The following is a 16,152-nucleotide window of genomic DNA, read 5'->3' as shown; positions in this document are numbered from 1 at the left end:
CATATTTTGATTGAAATCTACAGTGCATATGATATTAAAGATTTGGCTTTATTACTAAAAATATAAGTGAATGTGCTTTTTTTTGTTTTGTTTTTTTAAATTCAATTGAAAGCAAGGAAAAGAAATAAAAGCAACATTTTTTTTATTAGTTTTCATTGTATTTTGTTATATAATAAAAATCAAGTAAACATTTGAATGTATTGGACATTTAATTTTAAAAACTAAACAAGTTTAAAATATACGCTCATTTTTTTTTTTTTTTTCATCCATCTTAAACTTAAGGAACGGTGTAGCTTTTAACTATTGATTTTATTTTTAATGTTAAAATATTTTTATCTTACTTGAATTAAATTTCTCATCACATTCAACAAACTTCATTCATCACTGACTTGCATTTTTTACTGTTGAAAATTTCTCATTCAGTGAAAAGTTAGTCTATAAAACCTTTTTTCATATTTGTATACAAAATACCTGAGGTCATCTCGTCAGCATCAGACAAAGCCAAACTATTTGCCAAGAACTTTGCAGCTAATTCTACCCTATGCGACGAAGGCCATCAACTCTGCATATTTCCTCCTATAACAGACAACACGTTATGCAACATACAAAAATCTGTGCGTGAGGTCGCCAAGCTAATCAAGAACCTTGATTCCAGTAAAGCAACTGGCACTGACGGCATTCCTATTATAGTGTTGAAAAAGCTTCAACCAGAACTTGCCCCCATACTTACAAAACTGTTTAAACGTTGCCTTAAGGAGAAGTGCTTCCCAACACCCTGGAAAACCTCATCAGTATGCCCTGTATTTAAGAATTCAGGTGATAAGTCATCTCTCTCTCAGTACAGACCAATAAGTGTCCTGTGTGTCATGAGTAAGTTGTTGGAATCCATATAAAATAAAGTAGTAGTCAACCACCTCAGCAGAAACAACCTTCTTAGTGACATGCAATATGGTTTCCGCTCTGCAAGATGTACCACAGATGTGCTAACGGTTATATCTCATAGGATTAGCGAATCTCTTGACAAAGGCTTCCTTGCTAGGGCAATTGCCCTTGACATATCAAAGGCCTTCAATAAGGTATAGCATAAAGGCCTACTTCACAAGATTTCCAACTACGGTATAACTAGAAATGTTTTCTCAATCATTGAATCATTTCTCTCTGATAGGTTCATAAGAGTAGTGGTTGATGGGCAGAAATCAGAAGCTCACGGTATTAATTCTGGAGTCCCTCAGGAGTCCATCTTGGGCCCAACTCTCTTCCTGATCTACATCAATGATCTCTCAAAACACATATTTAAATCATTGGTTGATGTCTATGCTGATGACACAACCATCTATGGCAACACATCAAAGGCCGTAAATGACAAAGTTCTCTCTAATTCTCTCTCCTCTGATCTTGAGCGTATGGTACAATGGGGAAAGAGGTGGCTGGTTACTTTTAATGCATCTAAAACCAAGCTCCTATCTTTACATCAACACTCTGATCCTCATCTGGCATCAATTGAAATGGATGGCTCTCGTTTTGGGGAGGCTCCATGTTTTGACAAGCTTCTGGGCTTGACCTTTACTCCTGATCTGAAATGGAACATGTACATCAAGTCTGTTGCCAAGATCGCTGAAAAAATGGTGGGATCCTTCTACTGCTCCAGAAGATATTTTACTGCTGATGCAATTCACTATCTATATAAAAGCCAAGTACGTCCAAAGATGGAGTACTGTTGCCACATCTGGGCTGGTGCTGCTAAAAACAGCCTATCCCGCCTTGACAGAGTACAAAATAGACTGTGTCTTAGTGGGTGATGCCCTTTTCTCTACCCTGCAACCTCTCTCCCACAGAGACTTGCGAGCCTGTCTTTGTTTTATCGTTATTTCCATGACAAGTGCTCGTCTGAGCTCCAATCTCTGGTTCCTCCTCGCCAATCTTTCATGAAAAACACCCGTCTAGCTGAAACCACTTTCAATAATTTTCCCCACTCTTTATCTGTGCCTAAATCAAAACGTAGATTCCATGAACAAAGCTTCTTTCTTAGAAGTGCACGCCTGTGGAACTCTTCTGTTTGCCTGTTTCCCACCTGACTACAACTTGGATGTCTTCAAGTAAACAAATTCCTGATAAACCGTTACTAACAATTACTATGATGCTATCCCATTGATTACTGTACCCACGATAGCCCTTATCCCTGAGTAGCTTCCGGGCCTTGATAAGTGGTGACTACCATGTAAAAAAAAAAAAAAAAAAAAAAAAAAAATTGTTTTTAGTTTATTTGAATAGATCCTACACAAGGCGCATTTCCAGTTGGACATTAATTATGGGCCATGCCTGCAAGAGCATTTTAAGTGGAGAGCTGTGCAGCGAAATGTTTGTTTACTTTACATTTAAATTTCAGTATGTTGATGCCGTCAAGGAAATAAGAGCAGGGAGAGAGTTTCAAAGTCTGAGGACTTCTACAGTGAAAGAGTGAGATTTTGTTGATTGACCAGTCGGTTGGAGGTATTTATGTTGAGGGGGGGGGGCAATGCAGCAAGTTCATTCTATTAAATTACTTGTAAAATTAGCAGATTGTTATTGGTGTAAAAATGTAGTTTTGAAATAAGTGCAGAGATTTATCTTTCATTTACTAATTGTGTATAAACATCTTTGTTTTTACATAAGCAATAAAATGTTGCTACACAGTCATGAGCATGTTTCGGTCAGCTAGTTACCAGTAACTAGAGATCTCTTCAAGCAATACAACTTATATGAAAGCAAAGTTTGCAATGAAAATGTTAGGTCTTCTTCATCACAGGGAGTTAATATCAGGTGGTTCCGTCAAATGTTGTGAAAAATGAGATTTGGTTGTATGTAAATAAATTTATACTTTGTTTTTTATCCGTTTAAAGAATTATTTCAATAACACTGTTTTTCTCCATTTTTAAAGTTGGATCATTTTTCACAGTGAAGTTAATGTTGAATTTCTATTCAAAATGGAACAATAATGTTCTTCTAATAAAAAGATCATCTGTTTTTGTTTCAATATATTTAAAAAAAAATCTTTTTCTTCTCCAGATATGTCCGCAATCGTTTGCATATTCCATTTGGTTCGATTGTGTTGCTGTATGGATTTAATGCAGGCATTTAAAATGTTTCTAAGTTGTAGGAATTCTATCATTTTGTTATGGTCCAAATACTGTACCAAAGCGGCACTCACCCTATGCAGGTTTAACCGGCTTCCTCCAAAGGGAGAAGTTTCATGGGAGTATGAAATTCACAAGCGATCCCCAGTTTCATGTATACCCCTGTTAGGGGAGACGATGACGTTAAGTCTTTGCAACTTTTGCAGGAAAATGTCTGTCCTACTACATGTTGCAGCACCTGGTATTCCCAAATAGTCACCCGTGTTGCTTAACTTTGGTGATCTAACAAAAACTGGTGTGTCAACATGATTTTGGCGTATATTGTAAATGTGATTATGGCACATATAAATCCATACATGATCCAAATGCATTTTATATTCCTTGAATAACTCATTCGTTTGATTTCATAGTTTCAGATATCATTTCTTCCAAGTGTTTGAGAATTTTCTAAAAATTCTCACCTTGTTCTTTCTGAAAACAGCAAACTATTTTTAGGTAGCATTTTCTTTTGTAGTATGTATGACGTAAAAACAAACTGGAATCCTAAGATTTCTATCATTCCACTAATTATAGGCGCAATCAAACTCATGAAAAAGAATTAAAAAAAAAAAAAAAAAAACTACCTGATAAATATACTCGGTGAACCAAGTGCAAGAGATTTCAAGCAATTGCACATGAAGAGACGGTTAGAATCTTAGTGATCTCAGTTGGAATGTATGAGATAGTGGGTGAATGTCTGGCATCCAGTAGGGTGGTCCATCTTCAACTAGAACAAAATAAGAAATATAAAAATTCTGAGTTAAATTATTTAGAATTACAAATAAAGTTTAAGGAAAAAAACCTTCAATAATTATTTGTACTCCTTTGTCAAACAATTTTTTTGAAATCAGAACTCATTTAACTCAGAATTTCCATTTATATTATTACTCTATCTCGCATATTGAGTTTTTTTTTTTATGGGATCATCTTATAAATATTGATACTAATATTTGTTTGGACTTTGTTTACAGTATTATACAATCTGTAATCCTACACCATTTCAGCATTTCATTTCATACACATACACACATATATATGGCTGTAAGAGCAGGACTGGTCTGAAGAGCCACCTTCGTTCCCACAGAAGATAGAAAATGCATCTTGATCACATCTCCGTGTGTATGTGTATATATATATATATATATATATATATATATATATATATATATATAAGAAAAAAGACATTAAATGAAATAAAAGATTATTTTAAAAAGTACATGGAAATGGATAAATAATCAACAATAAAGCAAAGGAAAGATAGTCACTTCTTGACAGAAGATAGATATATATATGTATATATATATATATGTGTGTATGTTTTTATTTCAATCTCGGGGATTTTTACTTAAATCATTACAAGTTGTTTCAATAGGCAAAAAAGTGAAATAAACAAGATCGGAGGACCGTTTGAAATATAAAAATAAAATATTAAATTAAAAAAAAAAACATTGTTTTCCTGCTTCCAAAAAAATCTTCATAACCTTGAAATTACTTTTCTAGAATCATATGTGAACATTTATTTATTTATATATATATATATATATAAACCATGCTTGAACCAAATTGTTATTTTCTTAGATAATATAGATGTGTAGAATTGTGACGGATCGTCTTTGTAAGTTGCAAGGTGGCACTATGTATGGATTTGGAATACAAAGTTTTTTTTTTTTTTTTTTTTAATCAAACTAATTAAGTAAACAACTGCATTTAAATTAATTGCAACAAATAAGTTAAAACCGCAACAAAGTGACTGGATCAGTTGGTTCTCATCATTTACTTGGTTGCTTTTGTTATTTCAATATTTTTTAATGCAATTAATTTTTCTTTTTGACCGTCCAAAAAAATGACGATTTTGAGCAACAGAATACTTTCCTAACTAGTCATACGTCACATCGGTTGTGCATATTTTTTTTATTAACAACGCAATGGTAAGAAGACTTTGTATAGAAGAGTATTGCACTGAAGACTACTGCAGATTGGAAGGCATATAAAGAAGTGCAACAAAACCTAGTTAAAAAAAACTGAAAAAGATTTGAAAAATTAGGATTAACTACTTTATTAAAGATTAGAATGAGATTTAATTGAAATTTTGGTGTTTATGCACTTATGTTACCATGCTATTTTTTTTTTTTTAATAGTATTTTCAAGTTAAGTTCAAGTTTTACAATATTTTATTAAATCATGAGATGAAAATACAGAATACTTACAATGTTAAGAATGGCTTTCTAAATATTATTTCAGTAACATAAGTTTTGAAATAATATAATTTTGAACTTTGAGGTGATTCCACTAAGCAAGGTTTTTGAAATGTTATCCATTTTTATCCAAATTTTTCATGACTTAAAATCTCAGTTTGACCATTCTTGAAAGTTTCCAACCTGATTGGTTTCAAGATGTTTAAAGAAATGGTTAATTTCTTAAAAAAAAAAAAAAATTTTTTTTTTTTTTTTTTTTTTTTTTTTTTAGCACGTCCAAGTGCGGAATAGCTTCTAATTTTTTTAGATACCATCATTTGGATATTCTGAAATATTAAAATCATCTATTTTAAATTTACTAAAGCTCAAAAAACAGATCAATACAGGGTGGAACGATAAATTGCGGACATATCTGGAGAAGAAAAAGATTTTTTAACTCTACAGTAGCGCATCTCTGATTTCGCTCGTTTAACATTATCATTTTCAGACCTGATGGAAGGCTCTTATTGCTCTTTGGATTTGTACACAACTGCCCAACTAGTAGATGGTCTGCAACAACAAAAGAAAACTGGTCTTCATGAAACAGAATTGGAATCATGTCTTTTCTAGGGTGACAATTTTTTATCATTTCACCCTGTATAAAAATACTTGAATTTCTATTAGCGGCAGTGTTGTCTTGTAGATATTTACATTTCTATTTTATGGTAAAGATATTTTGCATAAAAGGTCAATTTAGTTATTAGAAGTAACAATGTCAATTTTTTAAAATCACTAAAAAGTGAAAAATTTCAGACTTTTGAGCCAGATTGCAATATGTAATAGTTTGTAGATTAAAAAATCTTAAAATTAAATTTTTTCTTTTTTTAGTGATCCAAAAAATATTAAGATTTGAAAGAAAAAATTTGGAAACAAGATTCGAGCTCAATTTATTTTGCATGCAAATATTTTTTTTTATTTTAAACTGATTGCTTTACTCAAAATTTTATGAAGTTTAAAATATTTGAAGATATGACTTTTTCTTTTCTATAAGTTGCTAATATTGTTTTTTTTTTTTCTTCCAGTATTTGTTCATTCCTAAAACACTCAAAAGAAAACTGGTGACAACAAAAATTCTTTGGTTTGCTGGACAATGCAGCGTCGCTTAGACGAACAGGTAAGTCTAAGAAATTTAAAAAAAAAAAAAAAAAAAAAAAAAGTATAGCATCAATCTATTTGGAAAAGGATGAGTGGGGTTTTAATACTCAGATTTATTGAACAACCAGTTTCAATTTAATTTTTTGAGAGGATTGATTATTCATATTATTTGGGGATTGTCGGCAAGGACCGGTGGCGCAGTGGATAAAGTACTTAGTGAAAATTCAGTTGTAACAGTTAAATTTCTGAAGGTTCAATCCTTACTGCAGGTGGCACTGAAAATACAATTGTGAATTAGAACTTTTACCCAATCATGGCTGACAGAATGAAAGCCTTCTACTCCCGTGGATTAAATAAAGGGTTCTGTTTGAAATTCAATGCGTGTTCCCAAGTTCAACAGAAAGATTCTAGAGTTCAACAAGCTACACCTATAAAAGGTCAGAGGTTACATAGAAATGTGCAAATAACACTCGAGATGAGAACAGTAGTCCGAAGAATTCAAATAATACAAACCTGTTTTAACTATTTTCGAATTTCTTCAGAACTCTTGTAGTCATTGTTATCAATCTAGTATTTTGTTTCGAAATGTCAATATAAATTATCGATAGTAAACAATATCCATATTGTTGAAATAATACTGCGAGAGATTATTAAGACATGAAATAATAAAAAAGTGCATTTTGTAACTCGTCAAATGTGTATGAAGGTTGGACATGTCATTGTGGTGAATTTTAGGAATCATAAGGGTCGTTTTAAAGAATAGCATCTATTGGAAACCTGTAATGAAGCAGTTTGGTTCCATGTTTCAACAATTCTGAACGGGAGGGGGGGGGATGTTTCCGAAAACCATGAGAGCTTTGCTGCTTCACATTGTAGGCAGTTACGCACATTAGACATGTGGGGTATCATTACAAGTGGATTTTTATTTTTTATATTTTTCTAATTGCTATTTTAGTAAAAAGTTTAATAAAACAGCTGAAAATGGTGTAAATTATGAAAATACCATCAGTGGTTCAAAAGTTATGAGAATTTTAAAGAGTCAAAATTAGTCTTTCATTTTTCTTTTAAAATTTGGCCAAAATGCAGACGTTATCATTAAAAAAAATTCAGTTATTTCTCCATTTTTTAAGCTATTCTCATGAAACTTGATACTCTTATATAAAACTAGCAGGGAGACCAAACATTGCTTGGGATTGAATGAAAGAAGTCGAAAACATTTGTTGACTATATTGTCATCAAAATCTGTGAAATCACCCATTTTTCAATTAAATCAATTAATTGCCTGCTCTTGTTGGGGGACCCACCACGGTGCACCGGAAGGAAGCATCACATACCTCTCTGCAGTGACTTAGTCCACAATATATTGTAATTTACATTAAACTGTAGAGAACCTACCGCTGATTTTATAAAATTTTTATATATAATGGCTTACATTAAAGTTTAAAATGCAAAAGTCAAGTATCGTGCTTCAATTGTGCTCTAAGCACAAACATTCATTTAGAATGTGTCCTTGTCATATGATTTTATATGTTGGGCCTTTTGGTTTGTGTTATAATAAAACTTCTCAAATGCACTTGTGATGTTAGGCTGTATAAGGTGTTGACTTTGGTCAAATCGCCTGTTCCTACTTACATTGGATTATTTTGATTATCGATATTTATCAGAAGACATCTGATGCAAAACCTATCTAAGAACACTGCTAGGCACATAAAGTATGTTTGTTATTTTTCATTAAAATTAGCCCAGTCCTTTTAGAGTCTATAGGGAACAAACTCATACTCAGAGACACACATATGTATGCTATGTAATAGTATAGATAAAGATTATGTGCAATGTAAATTTGTTTGAATCTGAAATGCTTCTTTTTGGAGAGATGGATTTGCTCCACATAAAAAAAACAACTTTGTATCTAACTCTGCCCTTGTAGGGGAGGCAAGTAAATAGGTACTGAAAATTAAAAGTATCATAAAAATAGTTTTCAATTTTATTTGACTTTTAATTTGTAGTCTACTACGTTGCTAATTACTGACTTTATAAATAAAAATCCTTGCATAGAAAAATAAACCGATATTAAAAAAAAAAAAAAAAATTGATACATATGAAAGTGCAATTGCTTTTGTTTTTATTATATTTTTAAATGAAACGTTAGGATATGTAATCATGGCGTTCTTTTTAAATATCATGAAAAGGTTTTCCAATATTGGGGCAAAAAAAAGCATTCCCGCACTAAATGAAACGCTATCCCGCAGTCAAAAGTTGACCTCATTAAGTCATTAAAACGTGCACCTGCTAATTTAAGTTATTAAATAAATTCAAACATGTTTCTGTCAGCATGTCGCGGTGGCGCAATAGTTAACGTCGCATGTTTTTTTTTTTTTTTTTTTTTTTTTCTTTCTTTTTTCTCCACACTTTAATTTACAACTTTGCCTCAAGGGTTCGGGTTCGATCCTCATACTTACCTACCAAAACATTTTTTTTTTTTTTATTTTAACCCCCACCCCTCCTCAGAGTTTTGATTTACCCAAAACCACACACACCTCCAAACATCCTCGCTAGTATATATATATAAAAGGCAAATGCAGCACGCGCATTTTTGTATGTCTCAAAGGTTTTTTTCGCCGATGGTCCCGTGGGGGTTACTATCGCTTAGAAGTGTTTATATACCCCCTAGATAATAATATTGAAAATTTGGGAAAGCGGGCTGCGATTTATTTACAGCGACTTTTACAAAATTCGGGTTCGATCCAAAACTTTTTTTCTTTAGCTTTAACACCGAGCAATGATTTATTTTAAAGAAGTTTTAACATTGTTGTTTTTTTTTTTAATTTTATTTAAACAGGGTTGTTACTTCGCTTATTCTTTTGTTTTGATCCCCACCCAACACACACACGCACCTGTAAACACTCGGGCAATGCCGGATACCCCAGCTAGTTTTAAATAAGCATCAAAAGCATGATAATAGAAACATGCCATAAAGTTTATTATACATGTACAACATATGTAATAGATGTTAAAATGAAATCTATAGAATTTTTATTTACTCTCCTCTGCACAAGGGCTGAGTTAGACACAAGGTTTTTTATGTGGGGCAAATCTAACTCTCAAAAAAAAAAAAAAAAAAAAAAAAAAAAGAGGCACTCTGGATTATGACAAACATAAAAATTGCCCCAGTCTGAAAAAAGTACCCTGAATTTACCGATTGATAACAAAACAGATACTATACTTTAATCCTAGCTGAAGGTCAACAATGGCATCTTGATTAAAAGTGTAAAATTGTTTTGGTATTCTGATTTTTCTTCAATATTACGGATTAAGCTATGGATTATAGCGATAAACGTCATTGTCCTTCGATGAATTGTCAAGATTTTTCTGTTAGCAATGCAAAAGTTTTTGGAAATCAGTTTTTGTGAAAAATTAATCTAAAAAAAAAAAAAAGAACTATTTTAATTGATCTTTGTTCAAGTGTTAGTGTTTAGAATTGACCACTCATGGTGGAAACCATGTGATGGTTGTATGCATCCATAGTAAAAGTGGAGCAATGTCTCCAACTGAATTACAGCACACAGGGCCCATGGCCTGCGTTTGTAACCATTGTATCACCAATACTACCAGTTTCATGAAATTTCATCTTTTATCATTTTAGTTTGTAAAATTTCTTTGTGATTATTTTAGTTCTGTGAAATAGTTGAAAAGAAAAAGAAAACTCATTGAATCATTACCCCCCCCCCCCTTCCTGGCTAAATCAAGTAAAATGGCAAATATCAACACCAGCATTACATGGTTACCAACATCAAAACAAAAGACAATGAGGGGGAAGAAGGAAGGGCAGGTGGCTGCAGTTACTTTCAATTTCTCTCTCTCGCTTTATTTAACAATCCCTGGACAGTTTATATCTCGACTATTATATAAAAGTCACTTTGTGTGCGTATGTAAGTTCCTTCCTCATAGGTTCTGAAATGACTTAGCCTATCTTTTGCAAATTTCACACAAAGCTAATTTATATGTCTGGCAGTGTTCTTAGATATGTTTTGTACAGAAATTCATCTGATAAGTACCAAAAATATCTGATTTTAAAAAATAGCCTTTCTTCTCTTATAAATAAAAAAAGAATTTTTTGCAGGGGAATATTTTATATTACACTGTTTTTATTTTCCTTGGCTGGTGTAACGTAAAATATTCCCCCTGTAAAAATTATTTTTTATCTATAAGAGAAGAAAGACTGTTTAAGATCAGTAAGCCCAAATATCAGCTGACGTGGATGAATGACATTATCATTTTATTTTTTATTGCAAATTAGTCCACCAGGCAAATTATTCCTTGTAATATATAATAATCAATAGAGAATTGATCTCTATATAAATAAAATCAACTCATTTTTTCCCGTCTGATTTTGACATTAATAGGATTAAAAATCAAGATATTTCATGCAAATATAATATGCACAAACGACAGAACAATATCTGAGGTGTGTTATAGGCTTATTATTTCTCAAATTCCTCTATAATCTTAGATTTCTATACTTTTTCTGCTGAGAAGTCACGGCCAAAATCGGTTAAGATCAATGGAAGTGGTAAAATATTTTCTCTCTAATAAATTCCTCCTCCCCCTGCCACCACTTAACACCGTTTGGGGATCGTTCACAAGGAACAGTTGAGAAGAGAACACCGGTTTGGCTTCGTAGTTCTTTCATGTGAAGTTATTTAAAATCACTAAACTAAGCTGCAGTGCTCTGTGGCGTAGTGGTTAGCATGCTGGACAATTCACATATTTTCACGTTCGCGCCGACCTACCATAGTCGTTTTTTTTTTTTTTTTTTTTCCCCTAAACAACTGGAATGGACTTTTCTTGGTGGCCGAACTGTTAACGGTGCAGATGTTTTTTTTTTTTTTTTCACACTTTATTTTCCTACTTTTACTCATGACTCCGGGTTTGATCCTTCCTACTTACCTACCATAACATTTTTTTAAAACTCCCCCCCCCCCCCCGTCCCGGAATCAAACACTCGGGCAACGCCGGGTACCCCCGCTAGTTCTATAATAATACATAATGTGCATTAATTAAAATATCATATTTAAGTGCATTGTAGGACTGAGCAACGCTAGGCGGCCAACTAGTCTATCGCATATGCTATTATTCGCCTCATGTTGTCAGTAATTTCACATTTTTTTGGTCATTTCTTTGGCAATATTATTATTTTAGGAGAAATCAGAAAATTTCACAAACTTCTGTTGTATAATCTGAAAGAAATTTCTTGGCATTATGTCTCATTAATGTCGTATCACTTGACAAGGGTGTGGTCCAAGGTTCATGCAAATATCCTGCTTCTACATAAGCTTCTCTAACCATCTTTGTGTAGGACCAGTACTTTTCAATTTCGGTCCCCACCAGATTTGACAAATGACCGGAGGAGGTATTAAGCAGGTATTAACACTTTATAATCTGGTTGAACTAATTCATTCAGTCGTAAATAAATAAATATAACCGTATAAATAAAGTGGGAATTATTCAAACACGCCTTGTACGTACCTTCAGATTGCAAAAGTTAATTGTTTACATTCATCTGAAATTAACAAAAAATATATTTTTTAATCATTTACTTCATAATTCAGGTCATAAAGCGTTAAATTTACAAGCGATCCCAGTCACATATCCTGGCTAAGGGAGACTATGGTGTTAGGTTCTTGCAGTTCTTGCAGGAAGATATTTAGGTCCTCTTACATTACAGCACTTATTATTCCCCGAATGGTTACCCATCTGGTACTCACCAGGCTCGACATTGCTTAACTTCAGTGATCTAATGAAAACCAGTGAATCAATGATTATGCCATATGATGATGACCAGATGATGCAGGGTGCTTTTTGATTTGCTAATCTTGAACATGGTTCTGACATGTTGTAATGATCTTGGTAGAAATTATGAATTTGTCGACCATGTATCTTCTACAATTATTTGGTTTTCAGTATCGGGTGTCAAGTTTTAAATGGAAGTTTATCATTTTCTAGGGTCATTCAATCATCTAATTGCCTTATTTGTGTTTTTTGTATTTTTTTTTTTTATATAGGAAGTTTTTAATCCTATGCTTAACCTTAAAAACTATATTGTTTTTTGTCTGGCCTCTACATGGCGATCTGATAGGATTATGATTTTTTACTACTAACTTTAGAGTCTTTGGAACACAAACCTCCTCATGACAAGGAGGATTGGTGTTACCATGACGACAGACGATGGTGTTACCATGATGACAGATCATGGTGCTACCATGACGACACATCATTCCTAAGCATTTTTATTTAATAATAGCTACATTCATTTAATAAAAGCTACATTCATTTAATAAAAGCTACATTCATTTAGTAAAAGCTACATTCATTTAGTAAAACCTGCATTCATTTAGTAAAAGCTACATTCATTTAGTAAAACCTGCATTGATTTAGTAAAAGCTGCATTAATTTAATGACAGCTACATTCATACGGCATTGCCCAGGAATCTTTTATGTTTTGTTTCGTCTATTGACAACTGTCATGTTGCTGTTTTGTCTTGATTTCTTAGAAAGTATTTACCTTTTCAGTCAGAAAATTAAATGAAGGAATGCACCAATAAAAAGTCTTTTTTTCAATAATATTGATGGGATGGACATCTTTTGAAATGTAAATACTTTAAATACTTGAAAGTCTTAAAAATTGTTTTGAACTTTGAAATTGATCAGTAACAGCCAAGAAGTACATCTTATTTATTTTTTAACGTGAAAGTTTCATTAAGGTATTGTGTGTATTCATGAAATGAATATACGATTGTATAAAATAAGTTGAGATGCAAGCACCGATGTCATCCAATTTGATAGTTTTATATCGATAAGAAAGTGGATGTAGGGGATGATAAATCATTCTAACATTCACAGGCAACATGAATTGGAACAAATGCATTGAAGACATTGCTAAGGCTGCTGCAAAGGTGGGTTTCCTCTACTATGCTTGGAAATTACTTACACCTGAGAGTATCCCATATCTCAACAAAGCCACATCTGATCTGGTGCATTTACTATTAGTCTCTCGTTCTCAGACAAGGTTCAAAAAGAGTCTCCAATCTAATAGGCCCTACACAGCCAACTAAGCTCCAACCTCTTTTTTCATCACTAAAATGTTGCACCATTGCGCCTGTTTTACAAATGTTTTAATGGAATGTGCTATAACAAACTTGCTGCACTTGTGTCACCTTAATGTAAATCCCCCAACTAACCTGACAAGCAGCAAAATCCCACCCTACACTGTAGAGATTCTTAGATGCCGAAAAGCTTTCTACTCTAAAAGTTTCTTCCCTGATTCTGTGACTGTGCTCACATGCAGAAGTTAAAGTGTAATGTAAACAAATTTTATTGCTCAACTCCCTACATAGAATCCCCATAGGTATGATAATCCCAATAATAGCTCCTTATGTTCAAGTGACACTGTGTTTGGGGGTGAATATGAGTTTTAAAAAAAATTGTGTCAAAAGTATGTTAGCTACAGCATTGGTGCAAACATAAACTCTTGTTTGGCCAATCAAAAATCGGTTTCGTTTAGCAGTACAGATAAAGTTAATTTTAGAGGATGGCTCTTAAAGAGCCTGCTCACATCAAATTTAAAAACAACCCTATTATAGTCAACCAAGAAACAGCTCCATGATATTGTGTTCCATAGGCGAGCTGTTCTAAGAAAAAAAAAACACTGCTCATGGAATTTTTGCTTAGATTTAGGCATAGATAATGTGTAAGGGAAGTTGCTGATAGTTGTTGTTGCTAGTTGAGTGTTTGCCGTGAAAATAATACAAGTAGAGAAAAGTAAACTAATTTCTGTTGACTTAATATCAAATTATTGCCATTGTCAAAATTGCATATGTGACTGAACATTGCAAAAAAAATTAGTTTATAAGCTAATGAGCAGCAGAAGTAGCTGATTTTAGAAGCAAAATATTTGAATGATTCAGTTGCAAAAATGTGCAATTATTGTTCAAGGCAAAAAGGAAAGAAGCTCAAATGGCCAGTTATTAAAGACCAAAAAAAAAAAAGACGCAATTCGATAAGTTTCAAAACTACTTGTCCATCGTCTCAAAGACAATGTTTTGTATATGAAATTAAAATAGAAAAAATTTCACCAAGCAGCTTTATTTATATTTGTATAATCTGCTTGTTTTTTTCTTAATCTGTGCATTACACTTTAAAAAATGCCAAATTAAATTTTTTTTTTTTAAATTAAAATATATATATATATATATAAACGACTATATTTCTGTCTATCCGTCTGTCTCCATATTTTCAAACTCTATCTCCTCCGAAACTAAAAGTCAGAGCGACGCTAGGGGCCTCAAATGATTGGATTTTTATGGGTCATTAGCCGATTAAAATTGTTTTTAAAAGGTCAAAAATATGTAAAAATTGAAAAAAACAAAAAAAACAAAAAAACTTTAAACATTTTGTACATTCATCTTAGTTTATTTTAAATTTTTAGTTAATTCATATGCGTGTCACATTAGTACAGTGGTAATGTCACCAGGTTTAAATGCTAGAGTTTCGATTTCGATTCTAGCTGATGGAACCTAAATACTCTTTCTTTTTTTACTTTTGAAATCATGACTATAATATATACAAAATTTGAACAAATTAAAATATATTTAAGCATATTTTACGCGTGACGCAAAGTCCCTCCCCTTCCCTGCTAGTGTATATATAATGTGATCCCGTGTGTGTGTGTAGGAGGGGCTCTACCAAACTGCAGTTGATTTTACTTGTCACTTAGTCCTCTTTAGTGATGCGTGTCAATGACCCTCGTCACAGCCTCTTCCATCTCAGTTGTCTCATAACGGCAGCCTCTAAAATTTTCTTGAGCTAAAGGAATAAACAAATGTTACAGGGAGCAAGGTTTGGACTATAGGGATGGTGACGCCCATCTTGGGCAAATAGTTTGTGACAAGGATGGAGTTATGAACTGAAGCATTGTTCTGGTGGAAATGCCACGGACCCGATTTGAAGAGTGCTGGCCTCTTCTTCGACGGAATCTCTTCCTGAATTCCCTTAAAACCTCAACATAGTATTCCTTGTTGACTGTCTGTTCAGTGGGAACCCAGTGCATGTAGATCATCTCGTGCTGTCAAAAAAAGTGATCATAAGTTTCTGGATGGATTTGTTATGTCTAGCCTTTTTGGCCTCCCGATTTATCGGAGAGGGACCTATGTTTTCAGTGGTGTCTGTGTGTCCGTATGTCCGGACAATTGCCATATAACTGTCAACTAGTTTTGCCTGAAATTTTGCCACAAATTCTATTTCATTAAATAGATGTGCGCTGTAAAAAGTTTTTTGTGAAAAATTCCTGTTGTGTCCCCAGAGTCTCAAAAGAGGTCAAAAATGGCCCAAAATGGCACGTTTTGCCCCATAACTTTTGATCCATCCATTAGATTTTTCTGAAACTTGGCCATAATATGGAGCCCATTGTTCTTAATATAAATCTAGTGAGCCTCGCAAAATTCTAGCTTGCGTCCCCGGGGACTTTTAGTGCTACAAACGCCCCTTTTTGTGGCTCTTTTTCAACAAAAACTTGATGTCTGACTATATATAGTTGTTTTTCACCATTGGTAAACTCAAATATATATTTCTTAAAGGCCTGAAATTGCACTGTTATCCACTTACACTAGACTTTA

At 33.1% G+C, this 16,152-nt stretch overlaps 1 protein-coding gene across 13 annotated transcripts in view; it reads left to right on the top strand.

Moving 5' to 3' along the window:
* LOC145245726 (paired amphipathic helix protein Sin3a-like) overlaps positions 1–16,152 on the top strand; it is a 173,177-nt gene that overhangs the window by 55,046 nt on the left and 101,979 nt on the right. For 10 of the 13 annotated variants that reach the window (XM_080107278.1, XM_080107274.1, XM_080107277.1 and 7 more), the window contains exon 2: positions 6,409–6,500. In XM_080107278.1, the coding sequence (XP_079963404.1) occupies positions 6,477–6,500 (24 nt within the window). In that variant the 5' untranslated portion in view covers positions 6,409–6,476. Of the gene's footprint in view, positions 1–5,839; positions 5,958–6,408; positions 6,501–16,152 lie in introns of those variants that run through there. The other 3 variants (XM_080107276.1, XM_080107272.1, XM_080107281.1) reach the window with 1 other exon arrangement.

The sequence above is a fragment of the Euprymna scolopes genome, chromosome 23, assembly GCF_053919585.1.
Source record: "Euprymna scolopes isolate OS-2025 chromosome 23, ASM5391958v1, whole genome shotgun sequence".
NCBI lineage: Eukaryota > Metazoa > Mollusca > Cephalopoda > Sepiida > Sepiolidae > Euprymna > Euprymna scolopes.
This window is presented reverse-complemented; position numbering and strand designations above follow the sequence as displayed.